The sequence below is a fragment of the Salmo salar genome, chromosome ssa14, assembly GCF_905237065.1.
Source record: "Salmo salar chromosome ssa14, Ssal_v3.1, whole genome shotgun sequence".
In the NCBI taxonomy this organism is placed as follows: Eukaryota; Metazoa; Chordata; class Actinopteri; order Salmoniformes; family Salmonidae; genus Salmo; species Salmo salar.
In genome coordinates this window covers 78,265,911-78,291,954 of record NC_059455.1, presented here as the reverse complement: position 1 = coordinate 78,291,954, position 26,044 = coordinate 78,265,911, and the positions used below count along the sequence as shown (strand labels likewise).

Below are 26,044 nucleotides of genomic sequence, written 5' to 3'. Positions count from 1 at the left end.
CCTGCCGCTCCCCTGCAGTAGATTAGGCCGACCGTGCATCACTTCTTCCCCAGTAGGCGACATCACGCCTCACTGTTGATAAACACCTACGATAGTATGGTGGGCGGGGGGCACCGGAGATGCGTCAGGGGGGAGGGGATCATAGCTGGCTACTTAAACCAGTGGTCCTGTCCACTCACCCTGGGCATACCGTGTTTGTGTGAAGCAGGGTCCGGACAGCCTCCCCAGACGAAGAGAGTGAAGATATGTCAGGAGGACGTGGCTCATTAGACATGGATGACTTGCAGGACCTGCCTGAACTGCCGGTGAGTTGAGACTCAAGACATTCACCTTAAAGGAATGGCTCACCGATTTTGAATGTTACATTTGTTTATTTTACATCTCTGCGGGATTTTCTATTGATTCCCTGGGTCATTTCATGTTTTTTCATGGGTATCTGAGTTATTGGCGTTCAAGCAGGCAGAAATCCTGCCGGTATGACGTAGCACCGTGATAAAGTCTCTCACTACACTGGAAGATAATAGGAATATGACTTTTAGATCACGAAAACGTCTATCATGTCAGATTTCAGTACAGGCCAATGTCATAACTCAGGAGGATATCTCCTCTCGAATCAGCCATTGTTCATATTTTTACTATATTACTACCTCAAGAAAGGTGTAATTTAACGGAGGGTCTAGCACATTTTTCCAATTAGTCTGCCTCTTAAGTCCAGTGCGCATTGCATGGTGCCGTTGCCAGAGATATTATAGAAAAGAGATAGGAATCCAATGACTGAAGGAATATGTCAAAACGTGCCAATTTTCCTCAAGTACGTAATGTCCAGATTCCAAATCTATATACGATACTAAGATTTGTAATATACATCTTGTTGACAGAATTATTGCCAATGTTGGGTTTTTGAGTGGATTTTCCTTTAACATCACTTCACAACTTGCCAAACACTAAAGTTGACACTACCTGATTGACTGTCATAATTTAAGTGTTTTGAGACTTAAAGAACGGTTAACATGTCATTCATGTGTGTTTTACTTTCACAGATCAAGAAGGCAAGGCATGAGCTCAACGTTGGACTGGATAAAGAGCCACGGTCAGTTTGTTTATTTCTAACATGCTTTTTAACATGGCCCATTTTGTCTCTAGAAAGCCACTTCGGATGAATGAGATCTATGTTCTGATAATAGGTGACTGAAAGAGCAGACATTTGAGGGGGTCTGTCAGCTTTTTCAGCATTCTCACATACACTAGAAGATAATTTTGTGATTGTTTCCTGTTGTGGGTCGTACAGTGGTGTTTGCTCTTATTAAAGACCTTTCAAAGATTCTATATGGTGGTTAGACTGAAATGTATTACTGAGTAGTTTGATGGTTCAGTTTTACTTGGCTCATTAGCACAGGTAGTGCTGTCAGTGGGTAGTAAATAGGCCTGTGATATTTGGTAAATTGATCTTTTTTTTTAGGGGATTGGGTGGTGATGACCAAAGCCCCCCTACTCTCTTGGGCTCAGGAGATCAGGATGACTCCTTCTCCTCCTTGTCTAATGCCCAGCTTGATGGAGGTGAGTTGAATAAAAGAAAGCCTGAGAAATAAATGGCTCTAAAAAAAAAAAATATGCTCATCCATATCTTGCAGGGCCTAAAATGTACACTGCTCAAAAAAATAAAGGGAACACTTAAACAACACAATGTAACTCCAAGTCAATCACACTTCTGTGAAATCAAAACTGTCCACTTAGGAAGCAACACTGATTGACAATACATTTCACATGCTGTTGTGCAAATGGAATAGACAACAGGTGGAAATTGTAGGCAATTAGCAAGACACCCCCAATAAAGGAGTGGTTCTGCAGGTGGTGACCACAGACCACTTCTCAGTTCCTATGCTTCCTGGCTGATGTTTTGGTCACTTTTGAATGCTGGCGGTGCTTTCACTCTAGTGGTAGCATGAGACGGAGTCTACAACCCACACAAGTGGCTCAGGTAGTGCAGCACATCCAAGGTTGGTACATCAATGCGAGCTGTGGCAAGAAGGTTTGCTGTGTCTGTCAGCGTAGTGTCCAGAGCATGGAGGCGCTACCAGGAGACAGGCCAGTACATCAGAAGACGTGGAAGAGGCCGTAGGAGGGAAACAACCCAGCAGCAGGACCGCTACCTCCGCCTTTGCGCAAGGAGGAGCAGGAGGAGCACTGCCAGAGCCCTGCAAAATGACCTCCAGCAGGCCACAAATGTGCATGTGTCTGCTCAAACGGTCAGAAACAGACTCCATGAGGGTGGTATGAGGGCCCGACGTCCACAGGAGGGGGTTGTGCTTACAGCCCAACACCGTGCAGGACATTTGGCATTTGCCAGAGAACACCAAGATTGGCAAATTCGCCACTGGCACTCTGTGCTCTTCACAGATGAAAGCAGGTTCACACTGAGCACATGTGACAGAGTCTGGAGACGCTGTGGAGAACGTTCTGCCTGCAAAATCCTCCAGAATGACCGGTTTGGCAGTGGGTCAGTCATGGTGTGGGGTGGCATTTCTTTGGGGGGGCCGCACAGCCCTCCATGTGCTCGCCAGAGGTAGCCTGACTGCCATTAGGTACAGAGATGAGATCCTCAGACCCCTTGTGAGACCATATGCTGGTGCGGTTGGCCCTGGGTTCCTCCTAATGCAAGACAATGCTAGACCTCATGTGGCTGGAGTGTGTCAGCAGTTTCTGCAAGAGGAAGGCATTGATGCTATGGACTGGCCCGCCCGTTCCCCAGACCTGAATCCAATTGAGCACATCTGGGACATCATGTCTCGCCCCATCCACTAACGCCACGTTGCACCGCTGACTGTCCAGGAGTTGGCGGATGCTTTAGTCCAGGTCTGGGAGGAGATCCCTCAGGAGACCATCCGCCACCTCATCAGGAGCATGCCCAGGCGTTGTAGGGAGGTCATACAGGCACGTGGAGGCCACACACACTACTGAGCCTCATTTTGACTTGTTTTAAGGACATTACATCAAAGTTGGATCAGCCTGTAGTGTGGTTTTCCACTTTAATTTTGAGTGTGACTCCAAATCCAGACCTCCATGGGTTGATAAATTGGATTTCCATTGATTATTTTTGTGTGATTTTGTTGTCAGCACATTCAACTATGTAAAGAAAAAAAGTATTTAATAAGATTATTTCATTCATTCAGATCTAGGATGTGTTATTTTAGTGTTCCCTTTATTTTTTTGAGCAGTGTACTTTTTTTTATCCACCAGCCCCTGTGGCATGTAGATTACGAAGTCTACCAGCAACTCACAAAATGGATGACCGTGCTTTGCTAAATTTCACTTCGTGTTTGGTGACCTGAGTCTTTTAACCAAAATATCAGAGACAAAATGTTCAGCTACCCCTATAAGAGTCCTGAGTGCGAGTGACTTGGGATCTGACTCTTCGCTATTGGTTGAAGCAGCAGACAAACTAACGTTGAAAAACAACCGACCTTGTGAAAAAGTGTAAATAGCCAAGAAACATTAGGACAAAGTCTCACTTTGTAGACTAGAGTAAATTAGACCAACTTTTATTGCTGTGCGCAGTGCCTTAAAATGAATCTATCAGCACTGCACTTCACTGGCAGGCAGTGGTGTAGCTGCGTGAGGTGGGATATAGGATTCCTATTTCTTTGTGCAATTAGCTATGAGACAAAACAGCAGACATACTTAGAAAAATTCTGCAGTAGTTGTTTTCAAACTCACACGTGCTCATTAGAGGTCGACCGCTTATGATTTTTCGATGCCGATACCGATTATTAGCAGACCAAAAAATGCCGATGCCAATTTTTATATATATATATTTGTAATGATGACAATTACAACAATACTGAATGAACAATGAACACTTTTATTTGAACTTAATATAATACATAAAGAAAATCTATTTAGTCTCAAATAAATAATGAAACGTGTTCAATTTGGTTTAAATAATGCAGAAACAGTGTTGGAGAAGAAAGTAAAAGTGCAGTATGTTCCATGTAAAAAAGCTAACGTTTAAGTTCCTTGCTCAGAACATGAGAACATATGAAAGCTGGTGGTTCCTTTTAACACAGTTAAGAAGTTTTAGGTTGTCGTTATTATTGGAATTATAGGACTATTTTTCTATACCATTTTGTATTTCATATACCTTTTGACTTGGATGTTCTTATAGGTACTTGAGTATTGCCAGCCTAATCTCGGGAGTTGATTTACTTGAAGTCATAAACAGCGCTGTGCTCAATCATTTCTAAGAGCTGCTGGCAAACACAGTAAAGTGCTGTTTGAATGAATGCTAACGAGTCTGCTGCTGCCTACCACCGCTCAGTCAGACTGCTCTATCAAATATCAAATCATAGACTGAATTATAATATAATAAGCACACAGAAATACGTGCCTTAGGTCATTAATATGGTCAAATCCAGAAACTATAATTTAGAAAACAAAACGTTTATTCTTTCAGTGAAATACGGAACCGTTCCGTATTTTATTGAACGGGTGGCAACCCTAAGTCTAAATATTGCAGTTACATTGCACAACCTTCAAGTTATGTCATAATTATGTCAAATTCGGGCAAATTAATTACGGTCTTTGTTAGGAAGGAATTGTCTTCACACAGTTCGCAACGAGCCAGGCAGCCCAACTGTTGCATATACCCTGACTCTGCTTGCACTGAACACAAGAGAAGTGACACAACTTCCCTAGTTAATATTGCCTGCTAACATGAATTTATTTTAATTACATATGCAGGTTTAAAAAAATATGCTTGTGTATTGAGTTTAAGAAAGGCATTGATGTTTATGGTTAGGTACATTTGTGCAACGATTGTGCTTTTTTTCGTGAATCCGCTTTTGTTAAATCATCACCCGTTGGGCGAAGTTGAAGTAGGCTGTGGCTGTGATTCGATGATAAATTAACAGGCACCGCATTTATTATATGCAACGCAGAACAAGCTAGTTAACTACACATGGTTGATGATATTACTAGGTTAACCTCTTACATCTAGACGTTCCACTAGCGGAACACCTGCTCCAATAGCCAATGATGGGCGTGGCGCGAATTACAAATTCCTCAAAAATACAAAAACTTCAATTTTTCAAACATATGACTATTTTACACCATTTTAAATACAAGACTCTCCTTTATCTAACCACACTGTCCGATTTCAAAAAGGCTTTACAACGAAAACAAAACATTAGATTATGTCAGCAGAGTACCCAGCCAGAAATAATCAGACACCCATTTTTCAAGCTAGCATATAATGTCACATAAATCCAAACCACAGCTAAATGCAGCACTAACCTTTGATGATCTTCATCAGATGACACCCCTAGGACATTATGTTATACAATACATGCATGTTTTGTTCAATCAAGTTCATATTTATATCAAAAACCAGCTTTTACATTAGCATGTGATGTTCAGAACTAGCATACCCCCTGCAAACTTCCGGTGAATTTACTAAATTACTCACGATAAACGTTCACAAAAAACATAATTATTTTAAGAATTATAGATACAGAACTCCTCTATGCACTCGCTATGTCCGATTTTAAAATAGCTTTTCGGTGAAAGCACATTTTGCAATATTCTAAGTAGATAGCCCGGCATCACAGGGCTAGCTATTTAGACACCCACCAAGTTTAGCCCTCACCAAAGTCAGATTTACTATAAGAAAAATGTTATTACCTTTGCTGTTCTTCGTCAGAATGCACTCCCAGGACTTCTACTTCAATAACAAATGTTGGTTTGGTCCCAAATAATCCATAGTTATATCCAAATAGCGGCGTTTTGTTCGTGCGTTCAAGACACTATCCGAAAGGGTAAATAAGGGTTACGCGCCCGACGCGTTTCGTGACAAAAAAATTATAAATATTCCATTACCGTACTTCGAAGCATGTCAACCGCTGTTTAAAATCAATTTTTATGCAATTTTTCTCGTAAAAAAGCGATAATATTCCGACCGGGAAAGCGTGTTTACGTTCAAAGAGAGAGAAAGTAAAAACATGGACCCCCTCGTGCACGAGCCTCAGTCTGATGGTCCTTTGACCGGCCACTATCCAAACGCGCTAAAGTTTTTCAGCCTGGGGCTGGAATTACATCATTCAGCTTTTTCCCGGGTTCTGAGAACCTATGGGAGCCGTAGGAAGTGTCACGTTACAGCAAAGATCCTAAATTTTCTTTAAACAGAGCCAAGAAGCCCAAGGAATGGTCAGAGAGGGTACTTCCTGTTTGGAATCTTCTCAGGTTTTTGCCTGTCATATGAGTTCTGTTATACTCAGACACCATTCAAACAGTTTTAGAAACTTTAGGGTGTTTTCTATCCAAAGCCAATAATTATATGCATATTCAAGTTTCTGGGCAGGAGTAATAATCAGATTAAATCGGGTACGTTTTTTTATCCGGCCGTGAAAATACTGCCCCCTAGCCATAACAGGTTAACTAGTGATTATGTGAAGATTGTTTTTTTTTTATAAGCTAAGTTTAATGCTAGCTAACAACTTACCTTGGCTTCTTGCAGCCACAAGGTCCTTTTGATGCTGCACACGCGTAACAGGTGGTCAGCCTGCCACGCAGTCTCCTCGTAGATTACAATGTAATCGGCGTCCAAAAAGGCCGATTACCGATTATGAAAACTTGAAATCGGCCCTAATTAATCGGTTGACCTCTAGTGGTCATACTTTTGAATATTTTCACAATTGCGAATGTACTGCTCTCACTGTAGAGCCCTGCAAATTGACCACCCGCCAAAGTAGCTGGTGAAATAGACATTCTTACCCGCAAATATCTAAATCTACCCACATTTGGTAGGTGTTCATTTTATGCCCTGATCTATTGTGTGTGGGCATATAAGGAATAGATGAAACTTGTAGATGGCGTCAGTGAACATAAGTGGTAGTTCACTCATTGGTGTAGATGGTTGACTGTTGTCTTTTTGATTTCAGGGAGCAGGGACCAGTCTGGTTCAGACAGAGGAGGAGCAGGGCCTCAGGCTTGTAACGAGTCCATGAACCCCTACACACACACTGGTATGAGCACAACATTTTACACAGGGTTTCCCAAACTCTGTCCTGAGGACCCCAAGGGGTGCACCTTTTGGGTTTGATTATTTGAATCAGCTGTGTAGTGCTAGGGCAAAACCCAAAAGGTGCACCCCTTGGGGTCCCCAGGACAGAGTTTGGAAAATGCTGCCCTGCACACGCCGGTACGAGCACAACTCTCCTTGGGTCTACACAAGCTTTTAATTTGTCATAGTGAGGCCATGTTTTGTAAAACGTGTTTAAGCTGAGGCTTGGCTACCATTGTTCATGTTTTTCCAGCGGTGACCTGTAAAGAGCTCACCATGACAACAGCCTCTGAATATAACTCCCACATCTACCATGGAAGCAGGTGAGTATTGTCTGCTGTCATAGGTTATTCAGTGTTTTCTGGTCCTGGAGACCCAAACGGGTGCATTTTTTTTATTTTTTTTAATTCCTAGCACTAACACACCTGATTTCAAAAAATAAATAAATATATATATATATATATAAGGCTTGATGAGGAGTTGATTTGTTAAGTCAAGTGTGTTAGGGATAGGACAAAAATGTGTATATCTTTGGGTTCCCAGGACCAGGATTGGGAAACACTGGGTTACATGTATGTTGGGACTTGCATGACAGTTCAATTCATACTTTATCGTTCCCGCAGGGAAATGCTTTGTGCAGACAGATCTGTGGAAACTCTAGATATTAAAAAGTTCTGGTCAGGACCCATATTTATCAAGTGTCTCAAAGTAGAAGTGCTGATCTAGGATCCGGTCCGCCCTGTCCATAATAATCTGAACTATTATGATCAAAAATGTCAAACTGATCCTAGATCAGCACTATTTATCTGAGACACTTGATAAATGGGGGCCCAGGGACCATATTCACAATGCGTCTCAGGGTATGAGTTCTGCTCTAGGATGAGTTTGGCCTTTTAAATCATCATGCATCAGATTACATGGACAGGGCGGACCTGATCCTAGATCAGCACTTCTACTCTGAAACAATTGATCAATGCGGGCCCAGCTCTCCACAGCATGCTATTGGGAAGATAGTTTTCCTCCAGTAGGTCTCACAGTCCCGTCTTTCCCACAGCCCAGCCGTCACCTCGTACAGCAGCCAGGTGGCCTTCCCTCCTCTGACCCAGTCCACTGTGTACACCGCCTTCCCCCAGGCAGGACAGACCTACGGCCTCCCACCATTCGGTCAGTCCTTGATCTCGCTTTCTCACACACACACACACACACACACTTCACCTCCCTGGTCTTCTCCTAACGTCACCTGCACAATAACCCAACACTACGCTTCTGTTCGTTCATTATTACGCTTGTTACGCTACGTCAAGCTTTTGCACTGATTCAAATGCCCTAAAATTTCCAATAAGTTTCACCCCTTTGACTGAAAGGTCTTTCTAACACTTCCTTCTCTAAATCTTTTTTTAATTTCCTTTTACACCTCCCTCTCCTACCTTTTGCTCCCTCTCTCCCCCTCCCTCTCCCCCTCTCTCTCTCTGTCCATCCCTCCCTCAGGTGCTATGTGGCCAGGTGTTAAGACAGAGACAGGGCTGCCTGATGCAGTGCCTTCTGTTGGCCAGCCTGGGTTTCTCAGCTTCAGCTCTGCATATACCTCAACCCAGCCAGGCCAGGTGCACTATTCATACCCCAGCCAAGGCAAGCCATCGCCATCTATCAATCTCACCACCTTGACTCACATCATATAACCTAACGTAGCAGATGTAGGCAGACGCCTGAGAGGATTCCCTACTTCTGTTATTCAGGGCAAACGGAAGTTAGGTTGAAAATACTGTGTTCCTGAAAACCAGAAACATCTGCTTTCTGTCAACGCCAATAAGTGCACCTCATATAATAATATTTCCAACCAATGCTTGATTCACACTACAGGGCCAAACTGAGCCAAGCTGTGCTGGGCTGGCCTGGCCTGGTTTCGCATCCACAATAGTTGCTCTAACTGTTCTGGAAAAGGCAATGTGGAAGGACAATATCCAAGCCAGCACATTATGGTTCTGAACAGTCCCATAGTGCAAGTCAGGCACAAGCTTACTGGACAAGAAAATCGGTGCTACGATTTATGCAGATGTGTTTTTGCACTTTTCACTACTACGGTTACTGTGCTCACTAGCGTGAATGATCTATTCATTGAAATGGATTGAGATGAAGTATTAATTCTTGTCTGCGTTTTTCCAATGTTTTGAGGTGTCTGTTTTCTCTCCGCCAGGCTCCAGTTTCACTACATCCAGTGTGTACACTAACATCCCCTCAGCTACCACGGCTACACCTACAGTGACTCACCAGGTAAGGACTGGCTAGCTTTGACCAGGGAAATTAGGGCCTCGAAAAGCAAAAAAATCCATCAGAACGGTCTCTGTTAGGGCTGTCGGGGTCATGAAATTTTGGCAGCTGGTTATTGTCATGCAAAAGTCTGCTGGTCTCACAGTAATTTACCATTAATTAACATAAACATGGTTAGCATTTCCAGGTTCCACTCATACAAGCAGCATACAAGCCACTGATATGAGCCTTTTGGGAACATCTACATTTAAAGTCTAATAAATCAATTTAATATACACCATCACAATACATTCATTATTTATTTTAGGTGGTCTAAAGAAAAAAAAATGTTTTTTTTCAGAACAGAATATTTTATTTCGCCTTTATTTAACTAGGCAAATCAGTTGAGAACAAATTGTTATTTACAATGACGGCCTAGGAACAGTGGGTTAACTACCTTGTTCAGGGGCAGAACGACAGATTTTTACCTTGTCAGCTCGGGGATTCGATCTAGCAACCTTTCGGCTACTAGTCCAACGCTCTAACCACTAGGCTACCTTTATAGTATGAATAATATAATTGAACTTAGCTAAATAAAATGGAACGGATATTTTTCCGGAGCGAGAGTGCTGAGTGTAAAAGTGAGAATTTGAAACAGGTCCTATATGCTAGATGTAGAGTTTATTTTTTGGGGCAACTTGAGTCATAAATGATACAAACATTAGAAGGCCTTAGCAATCCAAATATATTTGGGCTGCATGATGCAGCTATAGGCTATTGATCATTTTGAGAAAATGACAAAAAAAGTTTGCGCTCTGTTCCTTGCCTCAGGTTGCACGTACTGTTCTCTCATCAAGTGATCATATTTTCACCCATCAGACTATTCTCGATTTAATCTTGTTTTTACCAATATGTAAAATATATTTAGATTTAGAATGGCCCATTTATCAAATGGGCAGGAACAGGGTCAAGACAAAAAAGACATGTCATCCTTATGCACTGGAATAGCGAATGGAGGCCACTTTCCCCGACGGTACGTTTTTCACTCATGTTGGGTAGGCTACTCCAGTAATTTCGTTGCGCCACAGGTGATATTCTGCCCAAACTCTGTATGCCATGGGCTCTCCAACCCTGTTCTAGCAGCTACCCAGTGCTTAATTTGAGAAACCAAGTGAAATCTGTTCGGGAACATCGATAGTAACATGTTTTCACAAAACATTTTTCATTAAACTGTTGACAGCCCCTCTCTGTGCGCTGGAGAAAGGAATGAAGGAGATGGCAACTCAGTGGTGAGATATTCTGTAGCTAAAGGTAATCTGTCAATCTATTAATTATTAAAATAAAAATCCCTATTACTAAATTATTCAAAATCTTAAATTTACTATAAGTGTAGGCTAAATCAGAATTGGTTTAATGTAGGCTAGACCATGTACCAAAGATATCTTGAATCAGTATTTTTTTTAAATGTTTTTCTGCCATGTGTATTATTCGTTGGTTATGTATTGTATAACGGCCCAATCGTTTTTTGGGGGGGGCTTGGGCTCATATAGGCCTATGCTTATTAATAAGCTCTAATATGCGTATGGGTATTTTTGAATGAATCGTCTCCTTAGAAAGCGCTGTCCATTTTTTTTTTTTTTTTGTTAGGCTTTGAAACAACATCCAGAATGGCCATGTGTTCTACTCTGTTTCAACCTATTGTTGAACTTCTTTCTTTGAATTTATCAATCATAATGAGGTGAGTTTTTGATGTGATTTTTCCATTGTCAGTGGTTAGAGGGACAATAGAGCCCCGAGTAGCAGGCCATTAGGACCTGATGGTCGTTAGCCAGTTGGATAGGCTACTACTGAGGCATGTCCAGAGTGCATAAAAGGAGATTACCGTGACTCAACTTTCATGTAGAATTTTACTGCGGTCATGACTGCCAGTGTGGCGCTAATATGGTCACTGCAACAGCCCTAGTCTCTGTAGCAAAACGTCACTGGAGCATATGTAAAGTTACAACCTACGGCAAGACAAATCTCTACAGAGCCTTCAGTGCGGTGCAGGGTCAAGGCGCAATGCATTTACGGAGTATGTCTAATGGAGTATGGCTGCCTCACAACTGCCATACTTTTGACCAGAGCCCTGTGGGACACAGCCTGTAAATCCATCCTTGATTGTTTCATGTCCCTTCTCTGTATGTGTCTCTCGTGCTGCAGGAGTTCAGCAGCTATAACTCTCTGGGCCAGGCCCAGTTCCCTCAGTACTACGCCCCACCTCCTAGCTACGTGCTCGCCGGCCAGCCCAATAGCGAAGGGAATGGATCCAGTGTGGGTGTGGCTGGCTATCCAGCCATCAAGACGGAGGGCAGTGCCTCCGCTGGACTGCCCAGCACTACAGGTACTTCAGCTTTACCTCATAACAATAGCTAGTACCGTCTTACCTAGGGTTACAAAGCTACCGGTAGTTAACGTCATTTTGGTAATTAACAGAATCAATAGCAATCTATGGTAACTTTGGTAATTTATACTTGAATAACTTTTAACAAATGTATTCTTGTATAGTATTCATTGTTTATCAGTGTCCATGAGTTTTTCTAGTAGATAGGCCAATATGATTCAAGAGAAAATATCCTAATTAATGGAGAAAAAACCCCCATCTAATCAACAATTTCATTATTTTCAATTAACTCTGCAACTCTTCCATTGATTGACGTTTTTCACTACTGCCACCAGTTTGACACCAAAACATTGACGACTAATACATATTAAAATAAATATAAATAAAAAATATAAAGGATATTAAACACCAATGGTTTATATTTAGGATAATGTTTACAGCTTTGTCATTATATTTTATGTTAAAATCATCTTGTTTAATTAAAGTAGTTTACATGTGATAAGGCCACAGAGGGCCAGAGATCATTAGACACCTGTAAAAACCTGAAGAACCCAAAAGGGCCATTAGATTTCTTGTGATAGATTACATAAAATCCTTGAAAGATGCCAACATTCTGGTAGTTTACTGGTAAACCTCGAAAGTTTCCAGTAATATACCCTCCCTTTGCAACCCTAGTCTTACCTTAGGACCATGCAGGTATCTATAGGTACTTCTGATAACTCTCGTTATCGGTGTCACACTGCCTTACCGGATGAATGTCAGTTCCATGTTTAGAATATAGCTGGATGGATAACACTGGGATCCAGTAGTTAATGTGTTATCAACATTGCTTTGATTACGGGCTTATTAGGCCATTTAGGCTGAGGTGTTCAACATTCAGAAACATGGGAGATTATGTCAGTGCTCAACTGAATTGTCAACTATCAATCCACAGCCTGTCTGCCCTCTCCCTCAGACGCGTCTCCACGTGAGAACCTCCCGACTGGAGTGGCCCTCCCGGCAGGCGTGGCTCTCCCCACGGGGGCCCGGGACCAGGATGAGGCAGGGAGGAGGAACCCTGCTGGCAAGGCCAAGGGGAAGACCAAGAAATCAGACAGCAACCAGCCCACTGACAACGACCTTGAGGTAACTATAGGACCCACATGAACAGAGATGCACAACCACTTACTCAGTCATATACAAATTTACCAGCTACTCAGATGAGGTTATTTTTAAAGTAACTTTCCAGTGAAAATCTCACTTTTTAAAAGTTGTCTGTTGATTCGTACCCAAATAATGTTGTTGACTCATCCTATCCTTATATTTGTGGCCAAAGCATACATTTAAAAAAAACACTTTAAAAAACCCCACCTCAGACTGTTTAAAAAAATGCAGTCATTCATATACAGACTTACAAATTAACCAGCTACTCAGGTGACTGGTTCTTTAATTGTCTTTGTTATTTATGTATCTGCTCTACAACATTTTATTTTGTTTTTACATGTTCATGTAATTTTATAAATTGAATAATTTCTGATTCATCCCACTCTTTAGTTACTGACTCATTCCTCTCCTGTCTCTTTCAGAGAATCTTTCTCTGGGATCTGGATGAGACCATCATAATTTTCCACTCTCTGCTCACCGGCTCCTTCGCTCAGAAGTTTGGCAAGGTGTGTCTTTAGGAATGAAGATACATTGGGAAATCACAAGCGCTGTAATCTATTATTTTACACATCTGTATAATAGAGAGAATTTCTCTGTTGATATGTGGTAAGATTTCTATTGATATGAATATAACCTCTGTCCTGTTGGGGTTGTGTAGGACCCTGCCACAGTACTGAACCTGGGCCTTCAGATGGAGGAGCTGATCTTTGAGCTGGCAGATACACACCTGTTCTTCAATGACCTGGAGGAGTGTGACCAGGTCCATGTTGAAGACATGGCTTCTGATGACAATGGACAGGATCTGAGGTATGGACATGTCTTCAGTTATGATGCTGCTGGAAACAACCAGTAAATGCAAAAGGCCATACTATTTAGCTAAATAATGATAATTTGTGATGCTTATATCAGGAAACGGTAGAGACTCAGTAACCCTAATTTCCTCGCTCGCCACATACAATCCTCTCATCCTCCTCCTCTCAGCACCTATAACTTCCTGGCGGACGGCTTCAATGGCCCCAGTGGTGGAGGGGCCCCAGGGGCCACCACTGGAGTCCAGGGTGGGGTGGAGTGGATGAGGAAACTGGCCTTCCGCTACCGCCGTCTAAAGGACCTCTACAATGGATACAAATGCAACGTGGGAGGTGAGATGTGTTTGTCTTCAAATTCGGACTAATCACCGGACTGTGACTTACTGGGAAACCCTTAAGGCACGGCATCCAAACACTGATGACATCTGAATATTAATATCCACAATATTACTTTGAGACGTTAAAGTTGATGCATTGTTCAAATAAAAACTGTATGCTTTTGTGTACTCTTGCCCTGTCATAGTATTGCCTGGGAGGAATATTCCTGTTTGTGCACAGTAATTTTGTGTGCAGCATCCTGGAATCTAGAATTTAACCAGACATTGATATAACAGCCAGATCAAAAGCCAGATATCAACAGATGGAGAAAAAAAAATAGGGCGATGGGTAGGTTGTAAATGTGTTCCTGCGCCATCTCCTGGTTGCTGTGGTAATAACCTTTAAACGCCCTGCTCTGATGGTATTGTTTTTATATACGGAATCAATGCAAGAAATTAGTGATGCTAGAATTGTGTTCTTGGGCCTTTCCTGGTAATAACACATCTAACTCCTTTGCTCTCCTCCAGGCCTGCTGAGTCCCATTAAGAGGGAGCTGCTCCTTCGACTGCAGTCCGAGATGGAAAATGTGACGGATGCCTGGCTCAGTACGGCACTCAAATCCTTGCTGCTCATCCAGTCCAGGTCAGCACAGTGAGTTTGACATTTTAGACAATCTATGTTGTTATTTTACAGTGTTTATTATTATTTTTCTTTTTTTACTGAAATTTGGAAGTGTATAGTAGTGGAGTTTGTGGCCTTACTCACTGTGTGTGCATCCGTGGCAACAGGGGTAAGTGTATGAATGTCCTGGTGACGACCACCCAGCTGGTGCCTGCTCTGGCCAAGGTGCTGCTCTATGGCCTGGGGGACGTCTTCCCCATAGAGAACATCTACAGTGCCACCAAGATAGGTAAACTAAACCACTAACACACAGACCTTAACCCATGTTCTCCATAGCCGTGGGGTTTAAAGGATTTGTATTTGATCCAAGGTGGATGAAATTGATTAAATCCAGCATTTGAGTATCTCAGCTGAAAGTCAATCTACTAGTGTGTGTCCTTGTGACTATTTGCTTTTGCTGTGGTCTTTCTGTAGGGAAAGAGAGCTGCTTTGAGCGCATCGTCTCTCGCTTTGGGAAGAAGGTGACCTATGTGGTGGTAGGAGATGGCCGTGATGAGGAATTTGCCGCAAAACGGGTAGGCCTATGTGCATTTGGGTATCGGCTGCATATTACAAGGTATTAAGACTGAACAAACAGCCGGCAGTAATTCTTATGTGTTGCATACAGTATGTCAAGTACTTCTGGTATTCACCATTTACACTCAACACTGCAGTAAATTAGTCTTGGTGTATTGATTTGATTGTTGGTATCTCTGCTCTGTTTTTGCAGCACAACATGCCTTTCTGGCGCATCTCCACCCACGGGGACCTTGTATCCCTCCACCAAGCTCTGGAGCTAGACTTCTTGTAGAGCGGAAGGGATAGAGGTCTGACACAGAGGGAAACAGTCAGTCACACCACTGTTCGCTTGTGGAGTGACTTCTTCTTCTTTTCTTTATTATTATTATTATTATTATTCTGTACTCGGCTCCACCCCAGCCCTCTGAAATACACACCTGCTGGCCCTAGTGAGTTACTCTTGCCCCAGTATGATGGCCATGGACTGAACTGAGGTGGACTTGGGGATGGCAGTGGTTGGGAAGCAGACTGGACAGACATACTCTCTGATGCAGGGCTCCTGCCCAGCAGCACTCTCCCTATGGCAGCTATCCTGGCACTGGGGCACAGCAGTCAGAGAGGACACAACTAAAGGGAAGAAGACAAACCTCTGGCTCCACAACCCACAGGCTGTTGTTCCTCTGGGTTCATCCCAAATTACACCCTATTCCCTATGCAGTGCACTACTTTTGACTAAGTAGTGTTCAAAAGTAGTGACTATATATGGGAAAGGGTGCCATTTGGGATTCACTCTCTCATTCGTGGATCGACCAAAGCAAAGGTCTGCAGCACTGTCGGGCATCACGGATGGACGCTTTGGATTGTTTTAGAGCCCTCAGTAGCTATACATGAAAGGATAATGTCACAAAATGAATTATTTTTATAATTTTTGGGTTATTTTGCACTCATTCCAAAGCTTAAAAAACAGAATTCAATGTTACTGAGGCAGCATTGATGGGGGTTGGTAATTGTTTTAGTTTTTCTAAGCATATGATGAGATGGCTACTTAGTAATGACCTTCAATTGCCTTCTGGATGTAACCTTTCTACAAGTTATACTCTAGTACTGACTATGTCCTCCATGGAGATAGAATGTTGTGCTCATTATAAAAACCACCCTTCTCTCAGCTGTCCTGACCTCTCCACTGTGTCAGACTTCAACAGCCTAACAGTCTTCTGTGGTCTTTTTACATAAACTGATGTGTGGCAATGATTCAATGAAGAACCTAGCCTGTATTTCACTGCATGATATCTATGGACTCCAGGTTGCTGTATATTATTACCTAAGATAAGCCAAACCTGGCCTTTCTGTAAATTAACTTTAAAAGTCCAAGGATGGGCCTTTGAAACAATGTGTAATTTCTTCAGCATTGTGCTGAAGTTCAATGTGTGTACATGTATACATAACCTTTAGAAGCTGTCCCCACTGGGCTAATTGTTCCTCAGAGCACAGCCCTAAGTGTCCTTGAATTCCTGCAAAGGGACTTAAACTTGACAAATAGCATTTAAAAGCAGTTTGCTGAAAGGAATGGCAAATCGCACAATCCAATCACATGTTTAAGATGCAGTGCAATTGTTATGTTATTGTTCAATACTGGAAATGTTAGACCAAGTCACAGGAGGTTTGTCTGGTCAATATGGTCCTGATTACCTCACATGACATATTTTCCATCACAAAGATCAACTGCTTGAGTCATTGATAAATGGAAATGTGTGTAGGTCGCAATTGTAAAATCAATCTATAGTTGATTTGCATGTGTGTTTTGTTTTTGCACACAACCCCAGATACCATTATTTCAATGTGGTGGGTAACTTACCAAAAATATGTGTTGATTTATTTCCCAGGAGTGACATCAGTTTCCAAATACCACAGATTTTCCTATAGTCACATTTTGAATAGAGAAACAGCAGCATACAAAGATATGTCCCCAAGTTGGTAATTCATCAGTGAACTAGCTGGGGTGCCCAAGAAATATACAGCCGCTGTCTGTTTGCAGTGTAGTCAGTCGATCTACCCTCGTCATTATACATATTGGGGGGGAAAACAGGGATGACCGTGCAATACAGTTCTGGTCAGTGGTAATGGTATGCCTGTTATTAACTGGTCTATATTTCAAGGGACATTTTGTTGCCGCATGTAGCTAGCTGGTCAAGAGAGTTGATTAGAGGGTTGATATTATTAAACCCTGGTCTGTGTGAGATTATGACTAAACAATACTGAGCCTGAAGAAGATTTGGCAATTTTACACACCCCTGCAGCTTGACCGTTAAGAATGTGTTCTTTGTGTATTTGTTTGCATCTTTCTAGAGTGTCTTGTACATATTTATATTGTGCCTTTTTAGCCATCTATATTGTATATGAATATATCATCTTTAAGGGAAATACTTAAGTTGTGTTAAATGCATTATCAAACATGGTTGTTGTTACACACGTTATTTTACTATCAGTAGCACTGAAAAGCTTACTGTATGTGAAATGTATTTTTTCCTTTTGAATAAGTTTTATTTTCTTGTTTTGATTGTCCTGCCGATGACAAATGTTACAGCGGAAATTCTCTCCTTTTAAAGACGATTCGCAGCTTTGTTCACCAAGTCATAGCATCCTTCCCTTTGTTGAAAACTGAATGCCAATGCTGTCACCTAGCATTTCTGAGTCGCTGTGACTGGCTTTTACTGCTTAGACAATCAAATCTGTATCACATGGTACTTTGAATGGTGCCCAGATCCACCTCCTATGGTGAAGCATGTATATAGACTTGCAGTATGTTTGTATGTTCTCCTGAAACAGTACATGTTACTACCTAATGGAGTTAAGAGGAAATGGATGCATTGTAAAATTATGAATTAGATCCTTTAGAATGGAAGGGTGTCCTGGACATGGCATTTTGTGAAGTTGACACACATTTGGAAGTCAGCATACCCAAACCAAAATCCCTTGTTTTGTTTTTTATTGTTGAACTGATCATTAGATCATCTTTAGTTTTGTTTGCCTTTCACCCTTTTGGTTGGTATGATTTAGTTTGTTAGGTGTTTACGGTGCATGTAGTTCTATCAGTGATAGTTTGATTTAAAGTACTCTGTTGCTAACAAATTATGATTGTTAAAAAAAAAGCTGGATATGCTTTTTGCATTTCCCTTGGATTTGTGTTAAAGGCTAAGAACTATGTACAATTTTATAAGTGCATTTTGACCAGTCTCTGTTGGCTGTCATGTAGTGTTTTACATTTCAACTGTCAAATGCAAGGAGCTATGAAGGCACAGCTTTGTAGGGACATATCTGGCTCAACTTGATCATGTTATTTCTTGAATACTCAGCTAGTGTGACTATCTTCTGTAGAAAAAAAGCCTTGACGATAAAACATTTAAGGGACTTGTTTTCCCACCCCACTTTTTTGTCTGGGACCGGAACACTGTTGAAGGCCCAATAAGGTTGTCCTGTGTATAATAACACTCAAGGCAATTGTAAATACAAATAAAATTACTTTCAAAGTGCCTGGTTCACATTGTCTTTGTACATTTTATAGTCATGTTCGCATACAAAGAACAAAAAATGCAAATGTACACCATAAAGGGTTTCTGAACCTCTCGCGAGCAGCTGTATGAAAATGATTGTGTGAGAGATGACACTTATTAAATCCCCTGAGGTTATTACCATCTAATCATAAAAATGTCCACGCAGGAGGCCCTACTAACATTTCAGTATGTAACCCTGATCAGCCGTGGTCATGAAACTACAGTAGTAAGAACTTCATGACAATGATATGTAGCGGGTCTGTTATGCACCACGGGAGAACCAAGAAATGAAGTGCGACACTACGGCTGTCTTTTAGGCTTTTATGTTGATCTGCAATAGTATTGTGAAAAGACAGGACAGGAACACATCAGTCTCCAATGCACCAGCTGACAAGTTGTTCTTTCTCTCTGTTTTCTCAGACTCACACAATCACACTCATACATAAAGCCATAATGTATAGTATAAAATAATAATCAGTCCTTAATACGAAGAATGTATAATCTTAATTCTTAGACCTTAGAGGGCCAAAACTACATCTCCCATAATGCAACACCATCACCAGTCGGCAGCTCAGCTAACCGTCTGCATCACAGAAAGGCATGCTAGCTAGCAACACTTTTAGCACTCTGTAAACTATATTAATAACGACAAAACTCTGAAAGTTACGTGTTTCAATAGTCTCACGCTCCCTTATAACAATATCTACAGCATTAACCTGTTTTATTTATTTCACTTTATGGACTTCTACAAAAGGAGTAATCTGCAACACATACCTTTCTTTCTCAGTGTTTTCTCGGACTGAGGAGAACTGGAGCTACGGGTAGTTCCAGGGTGTTAGTAGGTGACGTAAGCACCCAGATTAAATAAAATACATTTAATGAAACAAAACCCGAAGATGTTAACATCATTCAGCTACTGTAGCTGCCTACCTAACATCAACAGGCATCACCAGTAGCGCAACAATTAAAATTAGAGACCAAAAGTAAAGTTCCTGGCGATCATAGTGATCTAACAGCAGTTCAATTCTTTATGATGGCAGCCATGTTTGTCTGACAAGTAAATACTCCCTAATCCCAGAATGCCATTCACTATAAAACGCAAATAAACAAAGTCAAAGATGGCTGCGCCCATTGCCTGAAAAATATGAACTTAGTTTGGCCACTTTTCAGCATATTACAAATCTTCACTGTACTAGTTATAGTGTATACAAGAACTGGAGAACATGACTTGACAAGTCATTTACAGTTTTTGACAAATCACAAAGCAAATAAAATGTTATCACCTCACAGATCATCACTCCAAATAGAAGCCTACTGCCTAACCATACGCTAAAGTTTATCAGGGTTGTCAAGTTTGGATGAAACCACTATGATGGGGGATTTATCAATAAATAGGGGACAAGCACAGGAAAAGTTTATAAGTTAAATAAAAATAAAACCCCTGGAGGGGGGGGTATGCGCTGGCAACCCTGAGGTACCATAGTTACAATCTGATGCCACGTTCAAACAACTGGGAACTCAGATAGACAACTTTGAACTCTGAAAAAAAATGACCTCCGACTGGGATTATTTTTTTTGAACGGTCATCCAACTCGGGCCTCTTTCTAGAGCTCCAACTTTCCGACCTGAAGATCACTGACATCATGATTTGCCCCCGAGGAGGTGCGGTATATAGCCAATATACCACGGCTAAGGGCTGTTCCTTAGTACGACGCAACACGGAGTGCCTGGACACAGCCCTTAGCCGTGGTACATTGGCCATTTATCACAAACCCCCGAGGTGCCTTATTGCTATTATTAACTGGTTACCAACATAATTAGAGCAGTAAAAATAAATGTATATGGTATATGGTCTGATATACCATGGCTGTCAGCCAGTCAGCATTCAGGGCTGAACCAACCAGTTTATAATAACCTAATATCCAACGTTTCGACAGTCATCAGGGTATAATGACAAACACTACGGGGCACTAGTTTAGTGTCTAAGGACACACACAGGTGTCTAATCATGGCCGGGTGTGACCTCATATCATTAGTTAATTCCCAGATATAAAAATAACATACAAAAAACATGAATGGATAGCATAGCGTAGATACAATTTGGCTACACACATTTACAATGAGTAGCAAAATCACAATGGCTTCAGATCAAAGTCTACATTGAGACCAAAGGGAGCAAGGGTCTTTAAATGAAAGATCCAGGCAGCCTCTCATTTTAATAATAAATTGTCGAGGTCACCCCATCTCCTACGGAGGGTGACATGTTCAATGCCGATATAACGTTGGGCGAAATTGAGTGGTTCACTTCCAAAAAGTGGGCCGCAACTGGGTAAATCAAGTTTTTGCACCTAATGGTGCTACGATGCTCCGTGATTTGTACTTTTAATTTGCGCTTTGATTTACCCATATACTTTTTACCACAAGGAGAAGTTACAAGATAAATAACTGCCTTAGTGGAGCACGTGATAACACCTTTGATAGGGATCTGTTTGAATGATCTACATTTTTAAGTGCCATTGCATTGGGAGCAGCCATTACACTTGTAGTTTCCATCCGGTAGAGGCGCAAATAGACGTGCAGGGATATTTTAGGCTGGTAAATCAGAGTTTACCAATTTATCAGAGATTTCTGCCCCGTGAGAATACGACCAAGTGAGAGTCCGAAAACACATTACCGATACTGTCATCGGATCTTAGAATGTGCCAATGTTTGTGAAAGATTCCCGTAATTTGTTCAGAACACTTTGAATAGCGGGTAGCTAGAATGCAAGAATGCTTCTTTTTGCGAGACTTGTCCTTGAAAGAGATCATGTCTCGATTAGTTTTGAATTTTCTCAATGGCAGTATTAATCTGACCATTTTTGTACCCCCCTCCTTGAATTTGCTTTGCGTCTCAGCCATATTTCTGTCGAAATCTGATTGTTTTTTGTACAATTCTTTTGATTCGACAGAATTGGCTATAGGGCAAACTGTTTTTCAACAAACTGTTACGATCAGTAGGTTTCCTGTAAAGATCAGTGTATAGAACATTATCCTCAAACAAAATCAGAAGATCAAGGAAACTGATTTGACGTGTGTCAGATTTCATAGTAAATCTCAGGTGCTCAGAACAAGAGTTAAGAAAAGCATGAAATGCCTGGAGCGGTTTTGCTTCACCCCTCAATAGAACAAAAATATCATCAATGTACCGTTTCCAAATAATGTTAGACAAAATTTTTGTTGTTGAGAGGATTGAAAATGGACTGTTTCTCCATGTAACCCACATACAAATGATCATAGTTAGGAGCCATGGGGATCCCATAGCAGTACCCTTCGTATGAATAAAGAAATCATTTACAAACATGAAATAGTTATGTGTGAGTACTATTTCAGCCAATGTTATAATGCAGGCACTGGAAGGTAATTAATTCATTAGGGTCACGTTGCAGAAGAAAATGTTCCATGGCTTCAATACCGCCCTCGTGTGGAATATTTGTGTATAACGACTCAACATCAAAAGTAACTAACAAAGTATTTTCAGGGAGAGGATCAAGAGATTCACTAATAGAGATACTGCTGGTGTCCTTTACAAAGGAGGGGAGCTGTTCTGCGAGTGGTCTAATAAAAAGTCAACAAAAGTCGATAAAAGGGGCCGTTACTGCGTCAATGCCCGCTACAATAGGGCGCCCTGCAGGTTTTGTAACATTCTTGTGTAATTTCAGCAAAGTATAGAAAGTGACACTTTTAGGGTGTTGAATAACCAAAAAGTTGTGTTTTTTTTGGTGATCTGACCAGAATTTAAATACCCATCTAGGACAGTAAAGATAGTGTTCTGAAATGAGGAAGTGGGGTCACTTCTGAGTTTCTTGTAAGAGGTGTTGTCAAGCAGTTGTCTATGACACTCCTTTAGATAAACTGTACTATCCATGAGTATAACTGACCCACCCTTATCAGCAGGACGGGTAAGGACTGATATATTGGATTGTAAATCAAGCAAATCTTGTTTTTCATTCTCTGTTAAATTATGGAAGGATGTGTACTCCTGTTTTGTTCTGAAGGAGATTACCAACATATTTTTCAACGAGTCTGCAATATGTCTCAATAGAGTGATTGCGATTAGCTGGAGGTACAAAATAACTCTTACTTCTAAAATGAGTCGGGGTATGTGCAGGTGAGCAACCTACATGTTCAGTTGAAATATCACGATTAGGGGAGCTGAAGTATTCCATTAAACAGATGTTCCAACAACAAACAAACACTCATAGCCAGTACCTCGCCTAAACAGGTGTGTGTTTCTTTCGCCTCCAGATTCATCTGTAAAAGAGCCCTTGGTCTCAGCATGACTCCCTGTCAAAATAAAGATTAAATATTTTTTTTTAAAGGAACTTGGTATTTTCACCAGTGTGGGAAGCACTCACACAGCCATCTGTCATGTGGATTCCATCTCCACATGTGACAGACCATTTAGTCATTGTGGGTAAATTGTGACTGAATGACTCATTGAGACTGACTGCAATGTTGGCTGCAATGTCAAACAAGCCCATACAGCCTTCTCCATGTGTAGGAGGTCTCTGATGATCCATTCAGGAGTAAAAGTTATCAGCTAAGTTCCTCATCCTCTTATTGACTCTGATGACCGGGTCTGGAGGGTCTGATAAGGTTTTGACTGGTTCTGTAGGACCCATTCTATGGCTCATAAGCCTACAGTCCACTTCGTCATGGGAATCTGAGGTGAGATCCTCTGGCTCAGACCTTGGCTCCGGTTCGAGGCAACGCTCGTCTTCTCTCAGCTGTGTGATCTTTGGGTGACTGTACTTGTAGTATATCACCTTAAGACCGAGCCCAACAATGTAGAATGAGATCATAATGCCAAGGATAACATAGGGATCTAGTGGCAGTTCAAAATATGGAGGGTTCTTCTTCATCTGCCACACCCAAACACCACAAAGCATACCAATATCCACTCCTATCCAGGTGTGGTAGAGGGTGCTCTGGCACCTGGTGTCCCCCTTTATAACATTGAACCAGCTGAAATACCAGATGAGTCCTATAGTGGCCCGGTAGAGCCATTCTCCACCGGCGCTGTCCATGAAGTCTGTCTTGAGTCGCCAGGCAAAGAAAAAGAGAACCATCCAGGAAGACAGGAAGTGGGCAGTGATAAAGCAGGGGAAGGCTGAGGCAAAGAGGGCGACTGCTGCCACACGTGGACCAATAAGGAGCAGGTTCCACAGGAAGTAGACCACAGAGGAGAACCAGCCCTGCTTGGCCTTGTCAGGGAGGAAGGAGCGCAGGGAACGGTGATACATGGTCACACTGACGGCGATGGCAGATGCTGAACCAAGTGCCTTCAAGACTGAGGGAGAGAGAACACCAACACAGGAAGTTAAATAACAGAGACTAATCAACTAACTGACAATGGATGAAATGATAAAAATGTATCATAATGTTTGGAGTCAACTCTTAGATTATGAGTAGGGTCAGGAGAAAACTCTGAAGCCTAGTTACAGGGCAATACCAGCCACAATGCGTCATACCTCTAGGACTGTGCCACATTTGGCACCCTATTCCCTATTTTATCCACTACTTTTGACGAGGGCACATAGGGCTCTGGTCAATGTTGTGTATGATATAGGGTGTCATTTGGGACACAGTCTCTGTCTATACATGTATGTACTTGTGATGGGCTCAACCTCTCCCCTCTGGACAATGATAGTGATCATGAGGACAAGCTGTGGGGTGCTCTCAGAGAAAGCCTCGATGAGGCGCAGCAGGCTCAGGTCATGGGTCAGATACACAGCATCGCCATCCATGTAACGCTTTCCACAGCAGAAGCCACATATCGAGATCCTCACCACACCAGCATATCTAGAATGACAGCCAAGCAGTATGTGTAACTTGAGACTTTAGATTTTATACACGACATTCACCATCTTAATTCTATAATACAAAGAAGTGTGGTTACAAAGGTGTTTCTGCCTTGAGTATGAGTGGGAAACTCTTTCAGAGAACTGACTACTCATTTACTTCAATGATGTACTACTCCATGAATGTACAACTCTGACAATGTACTCTGGAATGTTTATGTATCATTTCAAACATAGTATTAGGCAATTGTATTTGCTGTACTTTTCCTGTCAGCCGGGACTATTCCTTTTAACTGCAACACAATCAGTGGAGCAGAAAGGGAAACAGAAAAGCAGGAGAATTCTTAAAGGAGCCTTGCTTGCCAGAATAACAAGGACTCTGAAAACAACCTTTTTAGATTATAAACACAGCCTGTGCTGTTTCCATTTCAACACCAAGTAAACACAGTTGAACTCCACCTGAGGTAGACTCCCATCTGGAAAAAATGGAGGATCTTGAGAGAGCAGAGGTTCTTCACAAGGCTCTCAGTCCTGGTCTCAGTCCCGTCCTTGTCATAGTGGTACCACAGCCAGCTGAAAGCCTGGACCAGGGCCGAGGAACCTAGGAGTAGGAACACCAGCAGTCCCATGAACACATAGTCCTCTTCCTGATAAAAAGACACCACCGCCCACGCGTCCAGTCCCACGTCCAGGAGAAAGAACACCAGACCACCGACTGTCAACAGGAAGTCAGATACTGGATACTTGAAAAGAGGGCTTCCCCTGTCCTCCTCCATGATGACTGAGTAAACCTCAATTCCACACGTTTGCGGTTGCTCTAGCATTTAACCACCAAATGGAAAAGAGAAGAAAAAGCCGCAGCCGCTACTTGTGACTCCTGCTCACTGAGTGACCCATCGACTGTGAAACTGAAGGTATGCAAACAGCAAAGTCCAGACAGTTTAAGTACACACACTTCCAAACAAATCACCACACCTCCAACATGTTTTGTGGAGGGAGAAGAGAAATATGTAAAGCACATTGACATACAACAGAGAGTATTTCAAGTTGTACACAACCTGAGCAGATGATAAAAGACAAGCAAAGTAACAAAGTTACTGAAGTCCCTATGGATTCTCATGTAACACAGTTAAAGTACAAAAGTTCCATACTTGCTACTACACTTCAATTGACATGTTTGAAGACCGAGACGTGTGAGCATTACTCATATGCCCACACACAGCCTGGTCTCATAGACTAGACGTAACAGATTTAGTTTACTAAGACACTCAAAATAGTATGAGATATTATATTTGGTATGGTTACATAAAAAAAGGCAAAATGTAACATTTTACTAAATTGAGTGTCTCAGATATATATACAGAATAATGCAAAATGCTCTGAGACCAGGTTGCCAAACAATATGAGATTATAGTATAACGGGCCCTAACGTCAGGTTCAGCAATTTACCCATCTAACATCAGCTCGCTTGTCCTGAGGTGGTGGAGGGGTGACAATATTTGAGGTGCGTCCTTAAAA

The 26,044-nt window shown here is 41.8% G+C and overlaps 2 protein-coding genes across 10 annotated transcripts in view; one reads left to right on the top strand and one right to left on the bottom strand.

Moving 5' to 3' along the window:
* LOC106570353 (eyes absent homolog 3) overlaps positions 1-18,663 on the top strand; it is a 33,215-nt gene extending 14,552 nt beyond the window's left edge. The window contains exons 2-18 of one of the 9 annotated variants that reach the window (XM_014142565.2): positions 206-305; positions 1,041-1,090; positions 1,460-1,557; positions 6,933-7,016; positions 7,308-7,377; positions 8,109-8,218; positions 8,543-8,683; positions 9,249-9,325; positions 11,504-11,684; positions 12,619-12,809; positions 13,250-13,333; positions 13,486-13,634; positions 13,809-13,969; positions 14,482-14,605; positions 14,743-14,864; positions 15,050-15,191; positions 15,345-18,663. In XM_014142565.2, the coding sequence (XP_013998040.1) occupies positions 246-305; positions 1,041-1,090; positions 1,460-1,557; positions 6,933-7,016; positions 7,308-7,377; positions 8,109-8,218; positions 8,543-8,683; positions 9,249-9,325; positions 11,504-11,684; positions 12,619-12,809; positions 13,250-13,333; positions 13,486-13,634; positions 13,809-13,969; positions 14,482-14,605; positions 14,743-14,864; positions 15,050-15,191; positions 15,345-15,414 (1,914 nt within the window). In that variant the 5' untranslated portion in view covers positions 206-245 and the 3' untranslated portion in view covers positions 15,415-18,663. The remainder of the gene's footprint in view (positions 1-205; positions 306-1,040; positions 1,091-1,459; positions 1,558-6,932; positions 7,017-7,307; positions 7,378-8,108; positions 8,219-8,542; positions 8,684-9,248; positions 9,326-11,503; positions 11,685-12,618; positions 12,810-13,249; positions 13,334-13,485; positions 13,635-13,808; positions 13,970-14,481; positions 14,606-14,742; positions 14,865-15,049; positions 15,192-15,344) is intronic. The other 8 variants (XM_014142570.2, XM_014142567.2, XM_014142569.2 and 5 more) reach the window with 8 other exon arrangements.
* A 328-nt stretch (positions 18,664-18,991) lies between these two features.
* On the bottom strand, positions 18,992-25,663 carry LOC106570352 (XK-related protein 8). The gene is made up of 3 exons (XM_014142563.2): positions 24,986-25,663; positions 24,337-24,527; positions 18,992-24,015 (listed from the first exon to the last, which is right to left on the bottom strand). Exons 1-3 carry the CDS (start codon positions 25,348-25,350, stop codon positions 23,246-23,248), a joined length of 1,326 nt encoding a protein of 441 aa, XP_013998038.1. The 5' UTR covers positions 25,351-25,663; the 3' UTR covers positions 18,992-23,245.
* Positions 25,664-26,044: the final 381 nt, after the last annotated feature.